The sequence below is a fragment of the Eretmochelys imbricata genome, chromosome 17 (genome assembly GCF_965152235.1).
Source record: "Eretmochelys imbricata isolate rEreImb1 chromosome 17, rEreImb1.hap1, whole genome shotgun sequence".
Classification (NCBI taxonomy): Eukaryota; Metazoa; Chordata; order Testudines; family Cheloniidae; genus Eretmochelys; species Eretmochelys imbricata.
Genome location: NC_135588.1, coordinates 8,149,663 through 8,176,157, shown reverse-complemented (window position 1 = coordinate 8,176,157; position 26,495 = coordinate 8,149,663). Strand labels below are relative to the sequence as shown.

The 26,495-nt window shown below is 44.5% G+C and overlaps 1 protein-coding gene across 2 annotated transcripts in view; it reads left to right on the top strand.

The window, feature by feature from the left end:
* The window catches only part of HNF1B (HNF1 homeobox B), a 58,870-nt gene extending 33,105 nt beyond the window's left edge, over positions 1 to 25,765 (top strand). For both annotated transcript variants that reach the window (XM_077836543.1, XM_077836542.1), the window contains exons 5-9: positions 10,041 to 10,204; positions 14,776 to 14,908; positions 15,543 to 15,734; positions 18,456 to 18,574; positions 25,745 to 25,765. In XM_077836543.1, coding sequence (XP_077692669.1) covers positions 10,041 to 10,204; positions 14,776 to 14,908; positions 15,543 to 15,734; positions 18,456 to 18,574; positions 25,745 to 25,765 — 629 coding nt within the window. The remainder of the gene's footprint in view (positions 1 to 10,040; positions 10,205 to 14,775; positions 14,909 to 15,542; positions 15,735 to 18,455; positions 18,575 to 25,744) is intronic.
* Positions 25,766 to 26,495: the final 730 nt, after the last annotated feature.

The window sequence follows — 26,495 nt, the reverse complement described above, 5'->3', positions numbered from 1 at the left end:
CACAGGATCAACCAGAGAGTAATAATCATCTGATCATCACTGACAGTAATCTGTGTGATTATAGCTCTCTTCCTCTGATCAGTAAGAATAACTGCTCTCCTCCTGGGACCTGAAACGCACTGCTGGAGCCAGGTGGAATATTCACAAGCCAAGTGAAACTCACCATCTCAAGCCAAGTGAATCTCAAGCCAAATGAAACTCACCAACTTCCATTGCAAACCCAGGTTCCACCCCTAAACTCCCCAAGGCCCATGAAGCTCCAGGGTTCTAAGTGACATGAGTGCTGAGTAAAATGAATCACCTAAGCAAAACGGAGACAGGAAAATTCCCCACCACAGGGTTCAACTCAGTCCTATGACCCTGGGTGTGGACTCCAGCATCCCCCAAATCCTTGCCCCCACCTGTGTCTCGTAAACAGCATCTGATGGCCGCCTTTACTTAAATCTTCAGCAGTGGAAAGCTTCTTGCCTATGCTGGGCTCCTCCTCGTAGGTCATTTAATTGGCTGTTTATCCTGAGTCAAACCTAGTGCTGGAGGAATCTGCTTCTTAAGCCCCGGCCTTAGTCTAACAAAACCCTGGGTTAAAGGCCATCAGGAGCTGAAGTTTTCATGGCTGGGCTGGAGCTGATGCTGGGCTAGTTGCCCTCGAAAACATGGAAAAGCCAATGAAACATTTCCCAGGCTCTACAAGTTGGTGGCCAAACAATAGCCAGGTCCAATAAACAGACTTTTATATTAGGGTGATAGCACTACAAAAAGCACAAGCCCATTGACAGTGCTTCTTATGCAGGTTCCTATCAGCGCAGGCTGCAGTGGGGTGGTGGGCAGGGAAGACGGGGGAGAAATAAAATCTCTTTACACTGGAGCTACTTCAAGCTGTGGAACTACAAGGGGGGGAGAGGGAACAATGGATCCAACTTTACAAAAGATGTCCGACCTTTCCGTAAACCATGAACTCTGACTACATTAGGAAGATCTCTGAGGGCCTTCTCTGTCCCAAGTCTTTGCAAGAGGAAAGCATTATATTCTGGGGCAGAAAACAGCTGCTGTGTTTGCAAGATAGCTTATGATTTTTCTAGCTGATGGCAAAGATCACAGGATTTCCAAAAGATCACTGGCAATCAGCACCATACCAAACACAAGGACAGGTTAGAGAAATATATGCCAGGGATGGTCTAGGCCAGGGTTGTCAAACTGGGTGTTGTGATCCCTCAGGAGGTCTCAAGATTATTACATGGGGGGTTGTGAGCTGTCAGCCACCACCCTCAAACCCCACTTCACCTCAATCATTTATCATAGTGTTAAATATAAAAAAAGGTGTTTTTAATTTATAAGGGGGGGTCACACTCAGAGGCTTGCTGTGTAAAAGGGTTACCAGTACAAAAGTTTGAGAACCACTGGTCTAGGCATACTTAATTCTACCAGAGCATGAGGGATAGATTAGATGACCTATTAAGGTCCCTTCCAGCCCTATGTTTCTAGGATTCTAATGTATCATGTGTCCTTTGAACACCTGCAAAGGGCTCAGTATAGGACAGTGGGCAGTCCCTGTTTCAAATCGTTTACAGGCTAGAAGGAGAATTTTTCAAAAAGGGGATTAATGACTGTGGATGTCTCCATTTTTGGGTGCCCAATCCGAGACACTTAAAGGCCTTGATTTTTCAGGAAGTGCTGAGCACCCACGCTCTGAAAATCAGGCCCCTTTAAGGGATCTCAGACTCCATAGCCACTCAGAAAACATTTAATCCGGATGCACTGGGCAACCCTTGGGTGGGGAGTACTGAGCATAGATTTGTGTTTCCTGTTTGTACAAACTATGTTACAAACTCGCTTCTTGTGGGGCATTGTGAAAACCCTTCAATAAGCATGTGAGGAGAAAAGAGTGAGCGGGTGAATGGGTGTGGGAGGCACCTTATGAGCATGGAGGCTGCCTGGGCAAAGCCTAAAATATGGCATCTTCTACTAGGCTTCTTATACGAACATAGCTAAGAACGGTGTGTTCTGCTCTAAAACCACTGAGTGCTCTTGGGTGCTAAAAGCCAATCAAGATATTTAGGGGACACTGTTAATAATAATAATAATAATTAATAAGTTAATAATCATCCCTACATTTTTCAGTGTTTTACGGACATTACATATTTAATCCACCCACGTAAGTGAAAGTATCTGCCTGGCATTAGTGCTGTATCGCTGATAGTAATGACCCCCATTGAGTGGAAGGGGAAATTCAAGGCAGAATAATTGAGTGGCTTAATGTCAGAGCCAAGAGAAGAACTGAGTTAGTCCCATGCTTAGACCACCTGGCTGCACAATACGCTTTATTTCAGTGGTGTAGGACCCACCTAAAAGCTAAGGGTATGATTGTCCTTATCACATGTGCGTACTAGCTCTCAGCAAGCTAGTTTGAGTATAAATAGTGTAGCCATTCTGGGTAGTGGCAGCGGAGGCATGGCTGAGCTGTCCCAAGTACATACCCACCAGTTTCAGGTGGATTTTTACATGCTCAGGCAGGCTTCTGCTCCCCAGCCAGTGCTCCTGCAGCTATCCTGATGTTTATACTCATGCTCGCTCTCAGCGAGCTACCACAAGTATGTGTATATATACGAGCAAGGGAATCACATCCTAACTCGTCGTGTAGACATGACCCTAGTGCAATGTTAGCAATTATTCGCTTCCTCACCATGTAGATACTTCCCACACAGCTAAAGCTGCTGTTTCTCTGAAATTGACCAAGCTGTACAATCTCTTTCTCCCTTGAACCTATCTAAAAAATTCCACTTAGCACGAATGTCAAGACTGCCATCTTTCTTACCACCCGTGGATGCAGTGTTGCCAGCTCTCATTATTTTATCATGTCTTGCAATATTTGGTGTTTTTTCTTAAAGCCCCAGCACCTGGACTCATGTGATTATGTGAAAATCTCAGTTTTTTTGTTTTTTACTTAAAACAAAATTTCTTACTCTCACAGGGGCAGAAGAAAGCTTGAAAATATAAATTCTAAAGGCTCAAAAACCAGAAGGCAAATAAAAAGAACCCCAAATGCATCATTTTAAAAGAATATAATGTTTAAGCCAATCACATTATTGGCCGGGGGGAGCAGGAAGGGGCTAACTCATGATTTTTGAGACCCAGGGTTGGAAATATTGTGATTTTTGTGTTTGTAACAGAATCAGTCCTTGTGGAAAAACCCTACTATATTTAATAGAGATTGAAACAACTGTCTAGGATTTAACAGAGTATAATATCCCTAGTGCAGAATTTTATAGTATTGCTTAAACCTCTAGAAAGACACTCCTTCTCTATAAAATACTACCGGTTTTTAGAGTAATTTCTATAGAATCCTATTACATTTCTATAAAACATTATTGGTTTGTTCCGTAATAAGTTAGATAGGGCTTTTCCATAAGGAACCAAATCGTATTTTTGCTTCCTACTAAAGAAAACAGGAGCTGTCTATCACTTATAGATTTTTTTTTTTTAAAATATCACTTTCCCCCCTTCTTGGTTTTATCTCCCCTCCCATTGTTTAAATAATTTGTCAGATTTTCTGACCCAACAGCAGTTGGAACACACTTTGCATGTGGTTAGGAATACAGGACAAGAATGTGTGTGACAGTGATTTAGTTGAGTAATGTTTACCCTGTTCGTGGCTGGGACAGTCACTCAGACTGGCAAATGTCTACCTGCCAAAGAACATTCTTCCATTATCAGGAATGGGAGAGTTGCTGGGGAAAAACCAGGAGCCAAAGTCATCACAGGAGGATTCCTAACTGTTCAACATGTTTAACCAGCTGAAAATCTAAAGAAAAAGATTGAGAGAGGCCTTTTCATGTTCATTCTGGACTCGTTTGTTGGGCAGTGTGTGAAGAATCATACAGATTCTCTCCAGAGGTGGTTGCATTTCGGTGGTGGGTGGGTGCATATGTGTCAGTTCGGTGCTTCCTCAGTGGGTGGTGATGGAACTAGATGACCTCTAGAGTTGACTTCCAACTCTACGTTTCTATGCTAATTTTTAAAGGAGGAAAAATGTCATGTCAGATCATTCTAATCCACCATCATTCATTTTTCTTTCACCACCATTGATTGATAGGGTTTTAAGGCCAGAAGGAACCATTAATGATCATTTAGTTCTTAAACTTTTACCCACTGATTTCTGCATCAAGCCCACCAACTTGTGGTTGAACTAACCCACATTATGACCCTTGGGCCTTTCTCCCCTTGGCTGAAATAATGACCAAAGTGAAACTTCGCCCAAACTTTTTCAAATTTCTTGTGACATTTGTATAAGTTCCTTTGTCCTCTCCAACCACCCCATTATCTTTCATTTTTGCTACCTCTGTACTGCTCGGTTCTGTCCAGAAACAGGCCTATCAGAAGGCTCTCAAAGAAATCCACTAGGTTTCCAAGCTAGGTTTGTAGCCCCAGGCAGCTCAACTAGTGCAGAGCTGCACATAAGCCACCTGATGCATCTCCAAGTTGAACGTTTTAGTTGCCTTCCACGTGGACTGTAGGGAATCTTATTTTTCTCGTTTATACGGGGCTGCCACTAAGTTGCCCTAAATGCTTAGGACAGTTGTGATTTCCTTGGGTCCTTCTCACATGAAGAGCCTGATATTTTCACAGCTCCTTGTCACTTCAATATCTGTGAAATTCAGGATTTGCGATGTTGTGTAGCCATCATACAATGCTGGGACATGTCATGTCAAAGCTGCAATCAGCTCTTCTACAATTCGTCCATAGCTCCCAATCACAGCCCTTGTGGTGCAGGTCATTAAGAAAGGAAGGTAGGTAGGTAGGTTAGTGGGGGGACAGGATGGTAATGAGGCTTGCAGTAGAGCTGTACAAATAACTGATGTTGTTTGTTTGTTTTTTGGTTGGCTGGCCATTCTGAAAAATTGAGGGCAAAATATTTAATGTTAACCAAACATGAATTTTTTTTGTTGTTGAAATTTTCAGTGAAACAAAACACTTAAAAAAAAAAAAAAAGTTACAGAGCAAATGATACATTTCGTTCGACCAAAAAACAAAATGTTTCGTTTGTTTTTTTGAGCTTTTTAAAGCATTTTTAAAATGAAATTGAAGTGCATTACCAAACAAAAAGTCTTTTCAAATTGCAAAATCAAAATGGTTCATCTTGAAAATGTCGAAATAAAATGTTTCAATGTCTTGGGATTTGGGGGGGGGAGGTTATTATCAACGGAGATGATTTTGGTGAATTTGACATGAATTTGCAAAATATTGCAGCTGCCCTGAATCTGGATTTTATTTTATTTTATTTTATGTTATTGGTGGGGGGCGGGAAATGTTTGGCTGAAAAATTTCACCTAGCTTTAACTTGGAGCCTTTCAAAGATGTTTGTAAAACCCTGTTGGATTCTCGGCAATGACAGACGCTACGTTGTCAATATTCGTCACATCTCAAAGCTTTGCGGTGGCCTGTGTGAGTGAGTTGGTGGTCTCACTCCAGTTTCTTACTGGACAGGACTCTGCATCTCCGCTGGGGCTAACTAGCATTCTTACTGGGGTCTCAGCATAGAGGTTAAGGATGGAATGGGCCCTGGAGACTGAACCCTTTTCAGACCCTTTTGAGGTGGTGTCCCTCTCCGTCAGGGCAGAGGCACAATGGCGAGGCAATTGCATCTCTGCTGCCCATGCTGTATCTGTTCTGTGAATAGACAGAGGCAATCAAGCTCCAGGGCTGCCAGTCCTGTACCTATCATAACCAGTCAGTTCAATCTCCCCAGAAAGTGTATTAAACCTGCTTGTTATATGTAGCGCTTGACTGTTTATAATAAATGGCTTTTATGCTGCATTTGCCAAGGTGGCCTCGTAAAAGCAGCTTTTGTTTCCAGTGGGTTTCCTCAGTTAATTATTTGTGATCAGCTGTAGATGCCTTCCAATGACACACTACAGGTCCTATGGTTATCAATGCAGGGGATTTTTTAGCCAAATTAAATATATTTATACTGAAGCATTGTGCTAATTCCAGACTGGATCGTTGGTGCATGTAGACTTTGATGGGCTGAGATGTCCTCTTCCCTTTGGAGCTGTCATTCTTTTATTTCCCTGACACGATCTGTTACTCATAAGTGTCTCAAGACTGAGTCAGGAGGGGAAACGTGATTCATAAAGGCCTGAAAAGGAAGTCAGAACCAGACTGCACTTGGCTGCTAGGAAAACTTTTTGATAGCTGAGAGAATCAGGAGCTGAAGGCCGGAGGAGGGGGAATAGTCATCTCATGGGACACAGATTCACTCACCTCACAGTCCAAACCAGTACATGACAGGAGTGTGCAGCTGTATCTATAGCTATAACTGTGGGTATGTCTATGCTGCAGTCATGGGACCTGACTTGTACCTGAGCTACTTTTAACGTTGCTAGCTTGGGTACTGGAGCCGTGAAGCCATAACCGCACAGGCTTAAGCATGGCCCGTCCAGAACCCTGGGGAATTACTCGCTGGCTAGCCCATGCTGAAGCATGCGTTGCTGTGGCTTTGCTGCTCAGGGGCCCAGGCTAGCTAGCTCAGGGATGTCAACTCAAGCTGCAGTCATGATCGCAGCGTAGACTCTTGGTTTTTACTGGTTTCCACCCAAATTTTAGACCATTTAAGTACATGAAAATACTGATTATGGTAAGAAAATCCAGTACGTAACATTAGGTAATGTGGTCATAATAAGTTAGTCAAAGCGTAAATGCAAGGCCGTCTTGTAAAGTAAAGCAATGTGGTGGGAAATACATACACATGCGTGCATGGTACATATGTGTACATACTGTTAATATATGTAAACTATACATTCAACTGCTTTGACTTTCAATACTCTTATTTTTCTCTTATTTGATGCTTTTTTCTGTCCTCCTGTTCCCCAGTATTAACCCTGATATTTACCAGGAACACTGAAGTTAATTTTTGGCCCTGATTGTCCCCCATTTTTTAAATGTTGTCATAAACACTTACAAGTTCCTGAGTACGTTACCTTGTTTTCAGTTGTAGCCTAGTTGAGGGGAGGGGTTCCTTTCCTATTACAGTGGGGAGAGTGTCCATGTCATTAGAAACATCATCACAAGTAATTCTCTTTGGCACGTTGGGTTGTCTCAGCAGAGAGGCCCAGATACCAGGGTGAAGGGTACGCTGCAACTGGCTTCCCAGTGGGTGGACCCTTGCACCCACGCAGACCCCATTGAAGCCAGTGGTGCTCTTGGATGTTGCTGGGGTACATCTGCACAGATCTCACCTCAGGATCAGGGTCCAAGATAGCAAGGCCAAGAACTGAATTGACATGAAATGCCCTCTTGCCCTGAGAGATGGCCCAGCCACAAGGAGAGGGGCGGTCACAGGTGGAACAAGGTGGTGAATCTTGCTCGGCTAGTCTCCATTGTGCAGTTAAATAGAGGCCTTGAGTCACCAGGGCGCCAGTCTGGCATCTTGCACCAGGACTAAAATTAAAAACATTTCTAGTGACATAAGTACTGGGTTCAGGGGAATCTGGGAAGTGAGTGCTGGTGTTCTTCCTGTGTGAGTCCCCACGCCTGCTGTCAAGTCTGCAGTTAAATAACAGCAGCTGGGACTAGATCAGAGGTGACATTGTTTTTCCATGTGCTTTCCTGCAAGTCCTTGACTAGCTTTGGCCTTCTCCGCTTAGTCTTTACAACCCATTTTGGGACAGAACTTTGACTGACAGTAAAATAAACGCTGGGCCTTTGACTCCTGGATGCATGCCAGCTTGTCAGCACGCATTGTGTACTTTCTCTCTTGTTGGCTTTCTAGCTTTTACTGTTTCGGGGGGGGGGGGTTGTAAACATCTGTGGAAAGGTGGCTCTTGCACAAAAGCTCTCCATCAAGGGTTTTACAGCCCTGAAACGCCTCTCAGCCCAGCAACGAATACATGTTGCATAAAGTGCAATTAGACAGGCTTAAACAGTGCTGTGCATATTCTGAGCACTCTCGTTCTGCCTGTCACTGGTCCAATGCAATAGATGGCGTGACTGCAGAGTAGTGGGTAACCTGTCTAAAAGAACAGGTGGTGTAAAAGCAAATCCCAATGCAACAAGGGCAACATATTTTAAACCAACGTGGTTTACAGTTGCCTTCTGCGTTTTGGTTGCTGGCTTTTTTGCATGCAAAATGCTGCATTTGCACATAGGAATCGCACTTGCATGCACAAATTGTGGGTGGCAAGACATCCAACTGTCTGATTTACACAAGTAAATAATCATGAAAACCAAATTGCAGGTGCAATTATTGAGACCTGGCTGAGGGCACCTTGGAAACTTTGCCCTAACCTGAATTCTGGAAGAGAGGGGAGAAACATTCCCCAATTCTGGCTAGCAAAGCACCTAGCACTGGATTCCGTGCATCACCGATTTGCTTGGACTCTTTTTAACATGGTCATGAAATAACTCTTTGCTAGAAGGAAGAGCATTAGGGATAACTGCATGTGATTGAGCAGCCCGAACACTCCTGCCTTTACTTCAGAATTCCTACATCTGTGCCATCAAAACGAGAGATTTAAAAGCAAATGTAAAGCAAATTAAATTGAATCAAACCAGGTTTGAGAAAATAAGTGCAAAACAAATCAAAACCACTCTGAGACCCGGATTCTAAGCGATACAGAAGACACAACTGAGCAGAGCTAAGGCGCAAAAGATTTCAAGCCCCTTGCCCAATGTCTTGTTCTCACTGCTTTTGTCGTCAGTGATTAGAGAGATGAAGCAAACCCAAAACTTACCCCCAACTTTCCACCTGCCCAAACATTGTGGGTTCATATACAATTTTTCCCATCTCTTGTGGTGCATGGATAGGAGTTCTACTGTTCTCAATCAGCGCAGAAGATTAAAAACAGGCCCAAAGCAAATCTCTGGCTCTGAAGAGCTCTATCTCATGAGTTTTTGGAGTGTTAGGAATCGAGGTCCCGCTTGAGCCCATCTCGTGTGTTCCTTGTAAGAAAACAACACCAGTAATGAGGCCTGGTGTTTTTGCAAGCACACATGTAAGACTAGTAACAAAGGCACAGAGCAACAAGATCATGAACTATCGTGGCTGCCTTGGTAACGGATGTACAGATGTCTCTGTCTATGCGGTATCAGAAGAGTTTTATCCCTGGTGTCTTTTATTATTATTGTTATTGTTTATTTTAAATAAAAGCCATGAAAAATGCCCTTTTTTCTCCCCAGAAATGTCACCATCTCATGCTGACTTGTTGTTTGCTGCTGTTTTAACCTGTCGTATATAATGAAAATGCTTTATGACTAGAGTTGCCAACCCTCCCGGATTGGCTGGGAGTCTCCCAGAATCGGAATCAATCTCCCGGTGGCTACTGAAACCAATCTGGGAGATTTTAATAGGTTGCTAAAAGTTTGGTCAGCAGTGCAGAGAGGCTAAGGCAGGCTCCCTACCTGCCCTGGCTCCGCATGGTTCCCAGAAGCGACCAGCATATCCCTCTGGCTCCTAGATGCAGGGATGTCCACGGGGGCTCTGCACGCTGCTCCCGCCCTGAGTGCCGACTCTGCAGCTCCCATTGGCTGGGAACCGCGGCCAATGAGAGCTGCAGGGGCGGTGCCTGCAGGCAGGGGCAGCACGCAGAGCCACCTGGCTGTCCCTGGGCCTAGGTGCTGACATGCTGGTCTTTCCCGGGAGTCACCCGGGGTAAGCACCACCTGCTTGGAGACTGCACTCCCTCCTGCACCCCAACCCCCTCCCTCAGCTTCCTCCTGCACTCAAACTCCCTCCCAGAGCCTGTACCCCACAGCCCTTGTGCATCCCAACCCCCTGCCCCAGGCTCAGCCTGGAGCCCCCCTCCCACACTCCGAACCCCCTCAGCTCCAGCCCAGCCCAGTGAAAGTGAGTGAGAGTGGGGGAGAGAGAGCGATGGAGGGAGGAGGGATGAAATGAGTGGGGGGGGCCTCCGAGAAGGGGCAGGGCCTCCAAGAAGGGGCGGGGCAAGGGTTTTTCGGTTTGTGCAATTAAACAGTTGGCAACCCTATTTATGACTGTCTGGCTGATGGGGGTTGTTAATACACTGCACTTGGCCTTCTTTTTGCAGGAGTCCGATACAGCCAGCAGGGGAACAATGAGGTCACTTCCTCTTCGACAATCAGTCACCATGGCAACAACGCCATGGTGACCACCAGCCAGTCCGTCCTACAGCAGGTTTCTCCAGCAGGGTTGGACCCGGGCCACAATTTACTCTCACCTGATGGTAAAATGGTGAGTACACCTGGCCTATTGTAGCTCCAAAGCTGATAAGATAAGAGGGCCCAGCAGGCAAAACAAACAAGACTTTTTTTTTTTCTTTTTTTTTTTAAAGTTTCACACAAGGCCCACGTTAAACAATGAAGCATTGTAGGGCTGGGGGGCGGGGTAAAATAAATCCCAGCTGCCATGAGTCAAAGGCAGCGCTTGGACCAGAGCTTTCCCCGCCAGGTAGTGGTGTACGTTCTGAACCCAGCCAATAAACCTGACACAGGACCGTTCTCATTTTATTGATTGAATGCCTTGTAAAGTAGCACAGAGGGTGGATCACTGTTTGTTTTTTGCTGACGCTGACATTCGTGTTGATAAAATGCTCATTCATTTTTTTTTCTCCTTAAGCCCTCCAAAGTTCTAAGTTTCACCAGGGAAGCAGTTCCTTTACAAGCAAGCCCCTTCCCCTTTCTGACCCCAACACACACACACGGACACACACACACAGACGCATCCCGGGTAACACCTACACTCGTAACCTGCTGCTCGATGTGTGTTACTGGTCCTCCTCCGCACCTGGTTCACAGAGGATGGGAATCTGTTACCGCTCAAGCTGAGCGGAATAGTTTTGGCCAAAGCTTTTTCTTTTTCATTTTTTTCTTCATTTTTTCCGGGGGGTTGGGGGGGCAAAAAATACAGATTTGGTGACACCAAAACATTTTGCCAATTCATGTCGATTTCACCTAATTGTCTGAAAATCTTTAAAAAATTGAAATGTTTTTCCTTTTTTCAGTTTGAAAGGGCCTTTTTTATATCAGAATCATCTCTCTTTTTTTAAGACATTCAAAAACAGTTCGGAACGGTGGATAGCTAAACAAAATGTTTCAATTGACCCAAAATGAAAATGTTTTTCAACTTCAATTTCCCAAAAAATTTCAAAAAAACCTCTGGCTTTGGTCTGACCCAATTTTATTTTTTAACATTTTGAAAATGCCAAGCTCTAATTACAGACCCAGTAAACAAGGCTCTGTAGTTCAAGCTGTAGCAGCTTATGCATTTAACTCTGGAGGTCCCCATTCAACTCCCCAATGTGTTAATTAGATGGTGACCTGCAGTGTTGTCTTGGTCCCATGGTATTCGAGAGACAAGATGGGTGAGGTAATCTCTCTTATTGAACTAGCTTCTGTTGGTGAGAGAGACAAGATGGTGGCCCACACGCAGGCTTTTGAAATATAAATGAGTCCGGGTCATAATATAGATTAGGACAATGGGAACTGGCTTCAAGTACTTCCCTAATGAGAGCCTTGAAAAAAGGTATGGGGCAATGGTAATAAATATCAGTGGGCCCAAGCTACAGAATTTGAATCCAGATTCCTAACAACTTCCTACAGTGAAGCCTTTGAATCCGAATGTTAGGTTTGACTCTCACTGCAAAGAGAGATCTGGATTTTTCAAATGACCCCCTATGTTCAGATTTCACATGCCCCAAAAATTTGGGAGATGCATTTCTAAGCAGATCACGAATAATAATAAAAAATAATCCAGAAGAATAGATGACACATCAGGCATTAAAAATCAATGGATAAAATGACTGATAAGGCATTGTGAGCCTTTCCTTTTAAAACTCAGGAGAGTATTCTGAAGTAGTAGCCCAAACACCTTATTTATTTTATTGTATTGCAGTAACAGCTAGGAACCCCAGTCACAGAGAGGAACTACGTGGTGATAGGCGCTGTACAAACAGAATAAAGACTGTCCCTGCCCCCAAAGAGTTTACAGTCTCCGTATAAGACAAGAAACCACAGGCGCCGACTTTTTCCGGCGCTGGTGGGTGCTTGCCCCCCTCCTCCCCCCCCGGCCCTGCCCCGTCCCCATTCCAACTCCTTCCCCAAAGTCCCCACCCCAACTCCGCCCCCTCCATGCCCCTATTGGACCCCTCCCCAAATCCCAGCCCCGCCTCCTCCCCGAGCATGCCGTGTTCACCCTCCTCTCCCCCCGCCCTCCCAACACTTGCTGCTGCGAAATGGCTGTTTTGCGGCGCAAGTGCTGGGAGCCTGGGGGAGAAGCAGGACTCAGTGGCGTGCTCAGGGGAGAAGGCAGGGGCAGAGGTGAGCTGGGGTGGGGCAGGGGCACCAATTTTTCCCCATGGGTGCTCCAGCCCCGGAGCACCCACAGAGTCAGCGCCTATGCAAGAGACCGCAGGTGCATAGACAGACAGACAGATGGAGGAAGCACAATTAGATGAGATTGGTCAGCATGATGATAGCCAGTGGTCTCTGCACTCTAGCTGCCTAACTGTTAACAAGGTTTCTGTAGCCCATCACAGCCAAGGAGAGCTTTCTGGAAGGATTTGGAGGAGGACAATGAGGTCGTTTTGCAGATGTTTACAGGCAGCTCCTCCCAAGTGTGAGGGGCAGCATGGGAAAAAGCACGCCGGTGCTTGTTTGAAATTGAACAAGTTACAGCAGAAATGGAACCAATTTTAACCATCACAGAAACATGCACAGCAGTAAAAGCTTTTACCCAGCTTGACACAGTGCTCAACCAGCCCCTTTGAGTGTAGGATGTACAGCACCATCAACAACATTTATGGTCCTCCATTCGTATGGAGCTGTTATCTAGTTTATGTCTGATCTCCTCCACAGAGCTAGCTAGTGCTTGCAAGTTATTTAACACAAATATGCTGTGGGCTGTCGTTTCCAGTGTGTAAACATGTTTCTCTAATATCTCATATCAAATTAACAACAGCCAAGGAAGTCATTGCAGCTTAAAATAATGTTGTTGTTTGAGGCACATGCTATTGAACCTATAAGAGTTTGGGCTTGTCATTGTTTTATGACAGTGGAAGGTTGTTTTAATGATGTGGTTTGAATACTTTCTTGGTCACGTGATCTCTAGCGGTTTCTTTTGGTTCAAGTTTTTGGTCCTAATCTCAAGTTTAAAATTAGCCCAAACTGCAAGAGACTTCCATGGTTTTGTGACTGATTGTTTGACTTGCACGCCTGCTGTGGTGTAAGCTGGCCTTGAGGAACTTTTTGAAGAGGGAAAATATCGGATAAGAAAATCTGACTCATTCTCATGTTCTGAAATCCACTGATATATTTGTTTCAATTAAAGGTAGGCCCATCTCAAGCTCACATGTGCAAGATACACTCGTAAACTGAGGCCAAAAATTTCACACCGGGGACCCCGAAGTGTCTCCTAAATCCATACTGAGGTATCTAAATAAAAGTGGACTGATTTTTCAAAGGGATGAGCACCTGCGACTCCCATCAGCATCAGTGGAATTTGTGGATGTTCAGCACTTCTGATAATCAGACTGGTTTTGTTTAGGTACCTGAATCCTTGCCTGCATCAGGGACCCCAATTTCAGCCACTGGTGCAAACCCTCACCATTGCAGACAAGGAAAGCCACAATATGCACTGGGAAAGCTTATTGTGATGTCAAGCAGTTGGCCTTGTCTGCACCAGGGTTTGCAATAGTGCAGTTATAGTGATGGCTGTAAGTGGGACATATCTCCCCTCCAGACCAGGCCTAAACAACCTCATTTCAGGCACCCATGTATAAACAGTTGGGTTGCTGTCCAAAACATCAAGACCTTGATTCAGCAAGACGTTCACATAAGCATGTGTCGTAACTTTGAGCACATGAGCAGTCCCCTTGAAGTCCATGAGACAAGTCACACACTTAAAGTTGGGCATTTACTTAAGTCCCTTGCTGAATTGGATCCTAAACCTAACCAGAGTCACTTAACTAGCATTCCTCCACCATATAGCCTGTTTCAGTATTGCCAGCTGCAGCAGTTCAAAAATCATGAGTCTGGCCCCCTAAAATGATGAAACTGGCTTAAAAATTCATGAAATTTTTAAAAATAATACATGTGGGGTCTGTTCTTTGCCTTCTGTATTTTTAACCTTTATTATTCAAATTTTTCACCTTTCCTTTGTAACCAGAGAGCTAGAAAGTTATTGGGTTTTTTGTGCTTTATTTTATTTTTTTTTAATGAAACCTCTGACTCTCCCATAATCACATGACTCCAGGATCTGAGGCTTTAAGAATAAAACACTAAATACCAAGAAAATTGCAATGAACTCTCAAGAATTGGCGACATTGCTGTTTACTCAGAAAAGGCCTGGGCAAAAAGATGAGTTTTTGCAGTGTGACTTGAGGATCCAAAATTTAGGATCTGGTAGACTGATGGGAGCAGTGGAAGCAGGTTTCCTGAAATGCCTCTCTCTGTTGCTGTTGTGGTTTATTTAACTATTTGTGCTGCAGTAGCACCTGGGAGCCCCAGTCATGGATCAGGACCTCATCGTGCTAGGCACTGTACAAACATAGAACAAAAAGAGAGTTCCTGTCCCAGAGAGCTTCCAACTGATGTAAACTGTGGAGTCCCCCCGACTGACTGGATCACTTTCCATGAGATGATTTTGCTTGTCTTTTCTGTGAAACGGCCTCATCATGCATGAAGGGAGTCATTTCTGTATGGCTGGCCCTAGCCAAAGTCACTTTTGTTTGTCTAGGAGCTGTTTGGTCACCCAGCTCCTGTCCATTGCACCTCTGACGTCTGTTGTCCCTTTTGGTTTCTTGACAGATCTCTGTTTCGGGAGGTGGGCTGCCCCCTGTAAGTACCCTGACCAATATCCACAGCTTGCCCCATCACAACCCACAACAGTCCCAGAACCTCATCATGACACCGCTCTCTGGCGTCATGGCAATCGCGCAAAGTAAGTGTCTCACCGCTCTCTAGCTTCAGTACACTCCTGTTGGTGGGGCTTTTATCCCCTTGGCTGGTATGTTTAGAAGCAGTATGTGAGTAACTGCCGTTCTGCAGCTCTGAATCCCCCCTCCTCTGTGGCTCCAGTTGGGTACAGTAACGTTCTTCATTCCAGCACTGGTGCACTTTGTGGTCTTGCCGCATGCTATGGTGTTTCGCCACCAAGTTCAGAGGGGAAGGGAAGCAGTGGCTCTGTGTCATGAGTGAAATCCTGGCCCTGTTGAAGACAATGGGAGTTTTGCCATTAAATTCAGTGGGTCCAGGATTTCACCCAGTGTGTTCAAGACCTGATCTGACCAGCTGCTCTAGGCATAAACTATGAGGAACTCCATTGAAAGCTGTGAAAACAGATGTATTTGAGAGGGGGATAAAACCCTTTGATTTTCCTTTACTAGGGTTTACTGCGCACCCTGCTGTACTGCAGAGAGAAGCAGACAGCATACAGCACAACCCTTGTGGGTATCTCCAATGTATGAAGATAACATTCGTCTCAATTTTTATTCCACTGCAGCAGCTGTCTCTGTTTCTGATTCCACCTGCACTGAAATCTTGACATGTTGTTTCGTTCTCTTCTGTTTTCATAGGTCTAAATACTTCCCAGGCACAGAGCGTCCCTGTTATCAACAGTGTTGCCGGAAGTCTGGCAGCTTTACAACCCGTCCAGTTTTCCCAGCAGCTACACAGTCCTCATCAACAGCCACTCATGCAGCAGTCGCCCAGCCATATGACACAGCAGCCTTTTATGGCCACAGTGACGCAGCTGCAGAATTCACACAGTAAGGATCTTGTCAGGTATTTGTTGAGGCCTGAAGGGAAGGATTTAGCTGCATTATAACTGCCAATTGTCATAAATACATTTTGAATTAACTTTGCTTTCTCCCCTCCCTGCCCTCTCCATCCCTCCAGTTCGTTGGTTCGAACTCATGACTGGGGTCATCTTCTCCTGCAGGTGTTAGGACATTCCCTTTCCAAAGTAGATTGATTCAGGGGGGAATCTCAGACTCTCCAGCCCTAAAACAGTCAGATAAAAAGGCTGCACTATGGAAGAATTTTTAATCCCAGAGAGCACAGGGGAATGAAAACACCAGAACTTCACCTTTCAGGACTATGTGAGAACCCAAAGAGGAAATTACTCAGTTTTCATCAGAGGGAACCAACACAGGGCAATTAATGCTGCCCACTCCCCATTGTTACACCCCTCCCGTCTCACCCTTCCATAGTACATGTATTTGCTCCTCTTTTAGAATACAGAGTGCACCTTCCCTCTGCATAAACTTATTCCTCATCCCCAGTCTGCAAATCCAGGAGCCAAATTCTGCTCTCGTTCACGGGCATAAATTCAGAATAATGTCAGCGGAGTTATTCTGGATTTACACCAGAGCAGAATTTGTTTGAGGATCTTCTGTTTGTGTCCCCAGAGCGCCTGTGCTTGCCTGTAGTGTGCTATCCAAGGAAATTTTGAGTTCTTCTCTAACTGCAATTGATAGGACCACCCTTTTAAGGTACACTCAACATGATTATTGGAGTTAGGGGGCCAGGCAGGTGTTGAAAAATAAACAGGTTTAGCTCTGTGGACATTTGGGCAGGCGACAGATGATAACTTTTTCCATATGGCTGTATTTATTGGCATGGGCTTTCAAAGAAAGTCAGTAAAAATCCATAAGATTTAGGTGCCTAACTCCCTTAGTCTCCTTGACAATCCCAACCATTTCCTTTTACTTCTTATGGTCTTTGCACTTCGGGGAGGAAGTTAGAACATAGGTATGTGGGGGAGGATGAACTACCTGTATGTTCTTCAAATGATGCCTTTGTTTTTATGTCTGTTGATGTTTTTTTAGTTGAGTTTTTCTCATATTATATTCTATGAACAAAAATTTTCAGATTGTGTCCAATACATTTACACTCTCATGATCATTTAAAAAAAACAACAACTTTATGACCTAGATTAGAGTAAGAAATCTTTTGTGTCCAGGGTTTCCTTCCCCAAATTATTGGGGAATCATGTTCTGCAAGATGCTTAAATGTACAATGCGGTTGAGATGCCTAATTGCATAATATAAGTGAATTGCAATTTTACTATTTTCCAAGACCCCAGTCTAATTATAAACTAGTGTATGCTCCCGTTATGTTTATTGCATTTTCAGGTGTAGTTTACCTGTAGCATGTTCTCAGGCTTAAGAACAAATCTTTTAAAACATCCTTGCCTTGGTGATAAAAAGTCAGTAAGCAGGCTGGCCTGGTCCTTGTGACTAACAAGGTGTTTTGCCAAATGGAATACATGGCCTTTATACCTGGCTTTTAGTTTTTCCAGGCAGCCAGGGGCCTCATTTAACTAAAGAATAAGCCTTTGGCCAACTGAGGAGTAGCAGAGACTGTGAGGGGAAGACTCTTCCAATTCTTCTTGGCCAGCCGGTTGGTGAACATAACATAGGTCCTCGAACTGAGGTTTGACAGCAGCAGCAGATGGAGTATCTTGCGAAACACCAAAGCTGGTCAGAAAAGGAGGTGGGGTGTATGTATGTTTTCCACAGAAAATTTGGATTTTCTGCAAAATATTTTGTCCAAAAACTAAAATAGTTAGATTGTGAAATACCACTGTGGTGCCTCATGGGAGTTGTAGTTCAGGAACCTCATGCATCCATTCCTCTCTCCACTAGGGTCCCTGGTTAGACTACATCTCCCAAGATGCATCATTGTCTCATCTTGATGAGAGGAGGTAGTACCTCATGGCAGTTATATGGTAGTAGTGCACCATGGGATATGAAGTTTGTCTGGGGAGACCGCCTTAGAGAAGAATTAAAGCATGAGGAACCTGAACTACAATTCCCATGAGGCACTGCAGCAGCATTTCATAACTGAAATATTTCAGTTTTGGGGAATTCCATTATTTGATAAAAAATCCAAAATTTCTTCAGAAAGCAAACATTTTTTTGCAAAAAAACCAATTTTCTATCGAACAGTTTTTGACAAGCCCTTCAAAACAACCAACCAGAGTTAAGAATTATTTTTACCTTTTTCCTGTCTGAGGAGAACAGGATGGGAAGTTGCTTCACACTTTTCAGCGGGACAAAGAGCTTGCTTCTTAATGATCATGAGGCATTCCAATTCCCGGTCAGCCTGGTAAACAAAACTCCCACTGACTTCATCTAGGATATTTTCCTGCACTGCCTCCAATGCTCTTGTCCAGCACTCCTTCTCATTGTCTGGCTTGTACATTTGGTTCTCCAGCAGAATGGCCTCCGAGAAAGTGGCTTGAGGGTCTACAGCTGTTGGATCAAACCAGGCCATTTTAATCTTTAATCTCTCCGCATGCTGCTGCAGAGAAATCAGGTGGATTCTCCATACCTCTAAGGAGGATGCAGAGCACTCCTTCTTATTTGTTTTTCCAAAAAAAGCCCCCACAAATGTGTTGAAAACCTTTTGGCTTGACTGCTTTGCATCTGCATGAAGACTGTAGACATTTATATGATTGCTGTCTGTCCTCTTCATTTTCATAGTGTATGCACACAAGCAGGAGCCTCCCCAGTATTCCCACACTTCCCGGTTTCCATCAGCCATGGTGGTCACAGATACCAGCAGCATCAGTACATTAACCAATATGTCTTCCAATAAACAGGTAATGGCGCATACTGGGAAAGTGGGATAGGATTCTTTCAGTGTGAACGGTTCAGGGTGTACTTCCCTGGTACGCCTGCTACTGCTAATGGGAGTTTAAACCAATACATCTGGTGGTGAATAAACCCCAGTGTCTGCTTCTCAGTTCCACTGTTCTAAGAGTGATATTCAGGGACCACATCAGAATTCACAAAAGCTGATCCAAAGGCCTGTGTGTTGCTGTTTGTGGATAGTGTTGGATATTCAGCCCTAAATACCAGGATGACCGGTGCATAATATAAACCACAGCAGCTGAATGTTTTGCGTGGAAATTAATGGGTGGTCTCAGGATTGTTCATAGTGCACAAGTGTCCATGTTGGTAACTGGCATTCTTAATGGCAGACTCAAAGGAGAGGGCCCAGTGTGAATGGGCTGTGGAGAGTGAGCTATTCACCTACCTCTATATGTGATCCCAGAGCAGAGTTAAGGCATGTTGGCAGATCTGTTTAGGGGAAAGCTTGTCCTCGCATGGCTTGGGCTGTGCCTATTCAGTGTATATATGGAGGACTTCACTCCAGTCTCCAGAGCTCTCAGCCCAATACCTGTCACCCATTGTGAATCAAGTTCATTTTCTTCTTAAAACCTGGCCCCAAAAATGACTAGCATGAAGATGTAACACCAAGCTGTGTTGATTTATTATGACTCGTTTTAAAAAGCATAAGGTAGGTGTCAAGGTTCCTTCTCCACTCTGAACTCTAGGGTACAGATGTGGGGATCTGCATGAAAGACCCCCTAAGCTTATTCTTACCAGCTTAGGTTAAAAACTTCCTCAAGGTACAGACTTTGCCTTGTCCTTGAATCCTATGCTGCCACCACCAAGCGTGTTAAACAAAGAACAGGGAAAGAGCCCACTTGGAGACGTCTTCCCCCCAGAATATCCCCTCAAGTCCTACACCCCCTTTCCTGGGGAAGGCTTGATAAAAATCCTCACCAATTTGCATAGGTGAACACAGACCCAAACCCTTGGATCTTAAGAACAATGAAAAAGCAATCAGGATCTTAAAAGAAGAATTTTAATTAAAGAAAAAGTAAAAGAATCACCTCTGTAAAATCAGAATGGTAAATACCTTACAGGGTAATCAGATTCAAAACATAGAGAATCCCTCTAGGCAAAACCTTAAGTTACAAAAAGACCCCAAAACAGGAATATACATTCCATTCAGCACAGCTATTTTACCAGCCATTAAACAAAAGGAAATCTAATGCATTTCTAGTTAGATTGCTTACTAACTTTTTACAGCAGTTCTGAAGAGCATTCCTGATCTGTTCCCAGCAAAAGCATCACACAGACGGACAGACCCTTTGTTCCCGCTCCCCCCCCAGCTTTGAAAGTATCTTGTCTCCTCATTGGTCATTTTGGTCAGGTGCCAGCAAGGTTATCCTATCTTCTTAACCCTTTACAGGTGAAAGGGTTTTGCCTCTGGCCAGGACGGATTTTATAGCACTGTGGACAGAAAGGTGGTTACCCTTCCCTTTATATTTATGACAGTAGGTGAGGGTAATACCTTTTTATTGGACCAACTTCTGGTGGTGAAAGAGCTACACAGAGTTCTTCTTCAGGTCTGGGAAAGATACTCAGAGTGTCACAGCTAAATATAAGATGGAACAGATTGTTTAGCATAAGTAGTTAACACACAGATTCTAAGACCATGTAAGATGAAGTGGCCCATTAACACCCCTGTAGTCATAGGATAAAGAGGGAGATTAGTGGGTTACATATTGTTGTAATAAATCATAAATCCTGTGTCTTTATGAAGACCATGATTTTTAGTGTCTAGCAAAGTTATGAATTCAAGCTCCCAGGCTTGTCTTTTGAAGGTGGTATGCAGAGCCTTTGATAAGTGCAGCAAAGTCAATGGACAAGTTCATCTCTGGCATAACTCCATCAAAGTCAATTTAACTTCCTTGAATCAAAATGATTTTTTGCTGTTTTGTCGTCATTCAAGGCTTACTGAAAATGACAATGAATGATCATATTGAGAGACCGGCTCTAAACTGTAAGCGAGACAAGGTAGTGTAACTGTCAGAGTCATTGGAGTTACACTAAATGTACATGAGTGGAAATGAGATCAGAATCTGGGGCCAGATCCTCATCTTGTGTGTATCAGCATTGAAATTATTGGGCCAAATCCCCAGCTGGTAAAAACTGTCACAGCTCCATTGAAGTCAATAGAGCTATGCTGATTTATACCAGCTGTGAATCTGGTCCCTAGTCCCCAAACTTTTATTGGAATCACACCAGATTTACACCAGTGAAGGTGAATCAGGCCCTACCTTTTTAGTGTCCAGATCAGACAATAGCCCCTTTCAAAAAAAAAAAAAAAAAAAGTGCTCTGGGGACTGTGGGAAATATGTGGCCCTTATTGATTACTAGATAAATAGGAGACAACCTTGAACTTGTATTCAGATAAACTTCTTTTTGCTAAGCTCTGACGGTGGGAAGAGAAAAATCTTTGCAACAAATGCACAGCAAATAATGTTTGGAATTGCTGCCCAGGTTCATCTTCATTGATGCCCTTAAAGTTTCCCTGCAAGGATGGCAGAGGGAAGGATCTGCCACTATTAAAAATGAGAAGAAACAGGGTTGTGTAAGACCGACCCAAGACAATGACCCAGACGCACAGCTGGTGTAAACTGATGCAACTCCATTGGAGTCAGTGGGCCAGATCCCCAGTGGGTGTGATTTGGCGGCATTCCTTTGAAGTCAAGGGAGATACACTTATGCCAGCTGACAATCTGGCCCCGGGTGTGGGACCCGCCACAGAACCTTTCTCTCACAAAATGGAAGGTGAAAGTGTAATTCCAAATCCCACTGCCCCTGCGACTCCTGTCAGGTTTCCCACTCTTTGTAGTGTGCAGGGAAAACATTTATCTGTGCCCACAAATCTCAATCAGTCGGGCAATCAGGCGCATCAGCACTCCTAGGGAATACCATTTCCTTTGAAAGGCTTTATCAATCCATCTGGTGTGCGCTCAGCCCTAACTTCTCTCTTGATTAATTATCCTGGCTTACCCCTAGTTGACTTTGATGCTTGCCTGTTGAAACAAGCCCTCTGAATACAGGAAATGTTCTTTTAATCAAAATAGCGCACGATGCTACCCGCTAGGCCTGTCATGGAGCCTAATGACGGCTTATGCCCTTCGTTGGAGAGAATGATCAGCTACCTTGAAGCATGGCTGGCCAAGATAATCAAGCCACTCTTTTCCCTCCCTCCCTCCCACTATTTTACTTGAATTTTTTTAATGTACTCTTGTTTTATCCCATGCAAACAAGCGCTGAGCATAATAAGCAAATACCATGTTACTCAACCATAGCACCTGATCATGCAAATTGTACTGAGCATAGAATGAAATTTCTCCATGGGCACAGGCCTGGCACCAGGCAAGTGAACCACTTAAGACCCATTTTAAGTCCACAAGAGTAGGGCTAGAGTGGGAGTTGAGTGATGCAAGGGTCTGTGCATTGGAATAAATTTCACCCTCAGCAGTCCCAAAGCTCATTATTAAGTGTCCGGGTCCAAGTATGCATAGATGGGCCTGCTTTTCTATAATCCATTCTGCAAGCACCATTTGACCTTTAGGGGCAAAGGCAAGAAATAATTTTCATCTTAAATATCATTGATTTTTTTTTTCATTGCAACCTACTGCTTTTAGCAAGAGGTGAGTAGAATTCTGAAGAGAAGACATTAAGGGACTATTTAAAACCCAGGGAAGTCAGTGGGAGCCTTTCCCTAGATGGGGGCTTTGGATCAGCCCCTAGGGCATCAGCTGATCATTTAACTGATATATGCTCTATTTTGAGAGGACAAAAAAAGAGTCAGAAGGCTTTGTTTAATAAAAAGGTTTTTGTTTCCTGATCTCATACGTGTCATTTCACAGGGATCCTTTGACCCCCATCCTCAAACTGGTTGCTAACTAGAGTTTTGCTCTGAGTGTTCAGAAGGACATGAGTGCTGATGTTGAAAGCATAATGCTCGTGGTTCCAATGGTAAAGTTCTGTGCCAAGCCATGTGCAGGTAGACACACTCACCTTAAATGCACAAGGCCCAGGGCTAAAATAGCTTTGTATCCAGCCACAGCTGAATGCATAAGACAGCACGGCCACTTACTCATTGCACATATACAGCGATGAGCATTAAAATCAGACCCTTCATCTCCAAGACGTACATCTCCTTGGGTTGAGGCCTGTTGCTAGAACAGTCAGTCGGAGGAACCTTATGCACTTGAGCAGATTGACCATCCCAGCTAATAGTGGAGAGTGGCACATACAAGCGGTGGCTTAAATAGGTCAAAGTAGGAGGAGGACCCTACCATTTTCTTGGAAACTACTGTTGTGGTGGTGGTGTGTGGTGAAGAAGGGCATTATAATATCTTATGAGGATGGGCTGCTGCAGGAGGAAGAGAATGGGTACAAAAGAAGAAATGTATCTGGAAGGAGTTCAGTGTGTGTGTGGAGGAGGGCGAGAAGAGGGTGTGCCTCAGATGGTCTCCACTCCCATTCCTAAATAGGTAAATGCCACTGTTTAGACTTGGTCAGGATGGGAAATCTGTATTGATTGACAGACCAATAAAAATGGGGGGCCAGGGTGCTCCTTCCTCAGGAAAGTCTGAAATGCCCAATGCAAATTCCTGTATGTATAAGATTTTGAGACATTTCGAAGGAGAGATTTCATGCGAAGCCTATCCGTGATTCATCTTCCCTCTCCTAGCCTTTCACAGGATCCTTCCGGCAGACCAAAAGTGGATGGGGCTTATCTATGTAGCTTGGTGGTAGGCTTTGCTCTCTGACCTATACGGTTGCTCTCCCGCTCCTGCCCTATGGACCAGTCGCAGTGCTCTATCCCCATCCTGCTGGGAAGCAGGAAGAGGAGCACAGCCGGTGTCTCTGGCTCAACAGTGAAGAATGCTGCCTTAAGTGGTTAAGCCGCCCCTTTGGGCTGGGCTCACCAGCACCACACGGCTGATCACCACATTGCTGATCTCTTATCAGATGGTTGTTTAGACTTGGAAGGGGTAAATAACTCCCAGTTCCTTTGACAACACTTAAGGCTGAGCCACCATTTTATTGCATTAGCAAACATCAGATAGTTGTGAGGCCCATCCCTAATGACATGTCATAGAGGCCTCCTGGTGGCTCCTTATCTCCCAGTTATGATGTTTATTGTTGTTCACTGAATCTACAAGAAGAAAAGGAGTACTTGTGGCACCTTAGAGACTAACCAATTTATTTGAGCATGAGCTTTCGTGAGCTACAGCTCACTTCATCAGATGCATACCGTGGAAACTGCAGCAGACTTTATATATACACAGAGAATATGAAACAATACCTCCTCCCACCCCACTGTCCTGCTGGTAATAGCTTATCTAAAGTAATCTTCAGGTTAGGCCATTTCCAGCACAAATCCAGGTTTTCTCACCCTCCACCCCCCCACACAAATTCACTCTCCTGCTGGTGATAGCCCATCCAAAGTGACAACTCTTTACACAATGTGCATGATAATCAAGTTAGGCCATTTCCTGCACAAATCCAGGTTCTCTCACTCCCTCACCCCCCTCCAAAAACCCACCCCCATACACACACAAACTCACTCTCCTGCTGGTAATAGCTCATCCAAACTGACCACTCTCCAAGGTCACCCCAGGCTTTCTCATTCTCCACCTAAAATCTGAAAATTGAACTGAGTAGGCGAGATGGGAGGGGGTGGAGAGTGAAGGATCATGGAACCTTCAGGTGGAAAATAATTGACCAATGAGGGACACCAAGGGCTCATCTCTGTCCCTCCTGCCCTTGTTCAAGTGGTTCTCAGTGTATGCTCTCACCTCTCTCCCTCCTTTGGAGCCTCTGTTGAAATGCCACATGCACCTTGTCAGGAGTGGGGCTGGGGAGGTGAGGCAGGAAGAGAGAGGATGAACCGAGCAGACGAGAAAAGAAATGCAGAGGGGCATGTTGTACACTGTGTCTTCTCTCTAGTCAGTGCTGGTGAGACTGGAGTCCTCTGTGTAGCCATCACACAGCAGAAGCAGCTGCAAGGCAAGCATCTCCTATGCTCCCCAGTAGTCAATATGCCTCAACTCTCATCTGGAGGGGCCACCTCTAGGTGCAAGAAGTGAGTCCCACTACCCATTTTCTGCTGAGTGCTAGCAAGGCAGCACCAGTTGCGTGGATGATGTGAAGTGGACACCTACCTAGTAGGCACGGAGGCCCAGCAAGCTAGGAGCCTAAATACTTGTGTGGATCTGGGATTGAGATCCTCAACTCATTTTACATAGGTCACGAAAAAGCCATCAGAGGGTCATAACTCCTGGCCTGTATGTAACATGAGCTCCCCCCCCCCCCCCAGCAACTTTTAACTCGTGTGACTGCATTTACTCAGCAGATCTCCATACGCTTGGCTGATCTTGGCAGCATTGAAAAGGCGAATGAACTGATCTTGGAACAATTTCTCCCATAGGCTGGGCACACACAGGCCCTTTTTTTGCAACATCTGGCGTGAACACTGTTTTCCCACTGTGTTCCCCATTGCAACTCTTGAGACCTTGGGCATGATCCAACACCCATTGACTTCAGTGGGAGTTGGATTAGGCCCCGATGAGTGTCCTTAACTACCAAGTCAGCTGACAGGATTGGACCCAGTGTACTGGTTGCATAAAAATCTTTTAAGAGCTATTGGCCCAATCTGCAACCTTGGAGTATTTCCCTTTGAATTCATTGGGGCTAATGGGAATTAGTATAAACAGGACTGATCTCGATGATCCAGAGCCTTTAGGGGACTAACTCTCATTCATTCCAAGGGGAGTTAGGTCCCTGAATACTTTTGAGGATCTTAGCACAATAAACGGACCTACTGGGATGTGTAGAATACTAGCAGAAATCCGTGGCGCTGAGGCTGCTTGGCACATTGGAGCCCTGGTTCAGGACAGAATGTTCTGCTCCTGTAATATTATGGAAGGAAAGGCAGCATACGAATTACTGTCTGTATCACTCTGAACGTTTATGAACACCTGAATGGTCCTGGAAGCTCAATCCCGAGTGTCATAAAATCATCCAGGTCCCATGACTCCACCTCTGCACATTGCAACATTTTTTTCTGTACGCTCTCTAACTCATGCATCCTGCTTGTTCCCTCCCAGTGTCCCCTGCAAGCCTGGTGATGTTCCACACCTCACTTATTCTGCACCTAGCAACAGGAACTTATTTTCCACAACATCACGCCGGTAACCAACGAAGTCCGAGGCGTGTTGCCATAGCGAAGCTCAGCCAGCTTGTCTAGTGCCATAGCGAGAAGCCCATTAACCTGAAAAAGACTGGCGCTTCAAGACTAATTGCCACCCTTCTGTGACTTGACAGGACCGAAGTGCCTACGCCCAGAGACTGTGCTTTTCCATTTCCTTCATGCAGTATTTCCAAGAGATGTCTTGAGGATTTAAGTATTTGCCTTTGAGAGGGCATTGGCTCTCATGAGAAAATAAGAACAAAATGTACTGATGACTGACAGAAGAGGAAGACGAAGATCAAAACTATTTAAGTTATATTCCTTCACCAAATGGACTGATGAGACTTGGAGCAGTTACGTGGAGTTTGGAAGAAGGAATCGCATGTGCTGTTGAACTGAGCCAATTAAACTGTAAATATAGATAAACTTCTCTCCGATCCTTCCATCTCCATCTATACATAGAGAGTTATATTAAAGAAGTAAATTTTGTCCAATGGATGTAAACTACTGTAATTAAGTGCAATTTCCCCACCTGTATATATTGCCAACATTTTTCTTATTTCTCTTTTTGTAAAGGTCAGAACTGAAGGTTTTTCTTTATTTTTCTTTCTTTAAATGAACAAAATCGTGAGGAAACACCTGGGCCTAGTAAATTGTGAGGACAGACA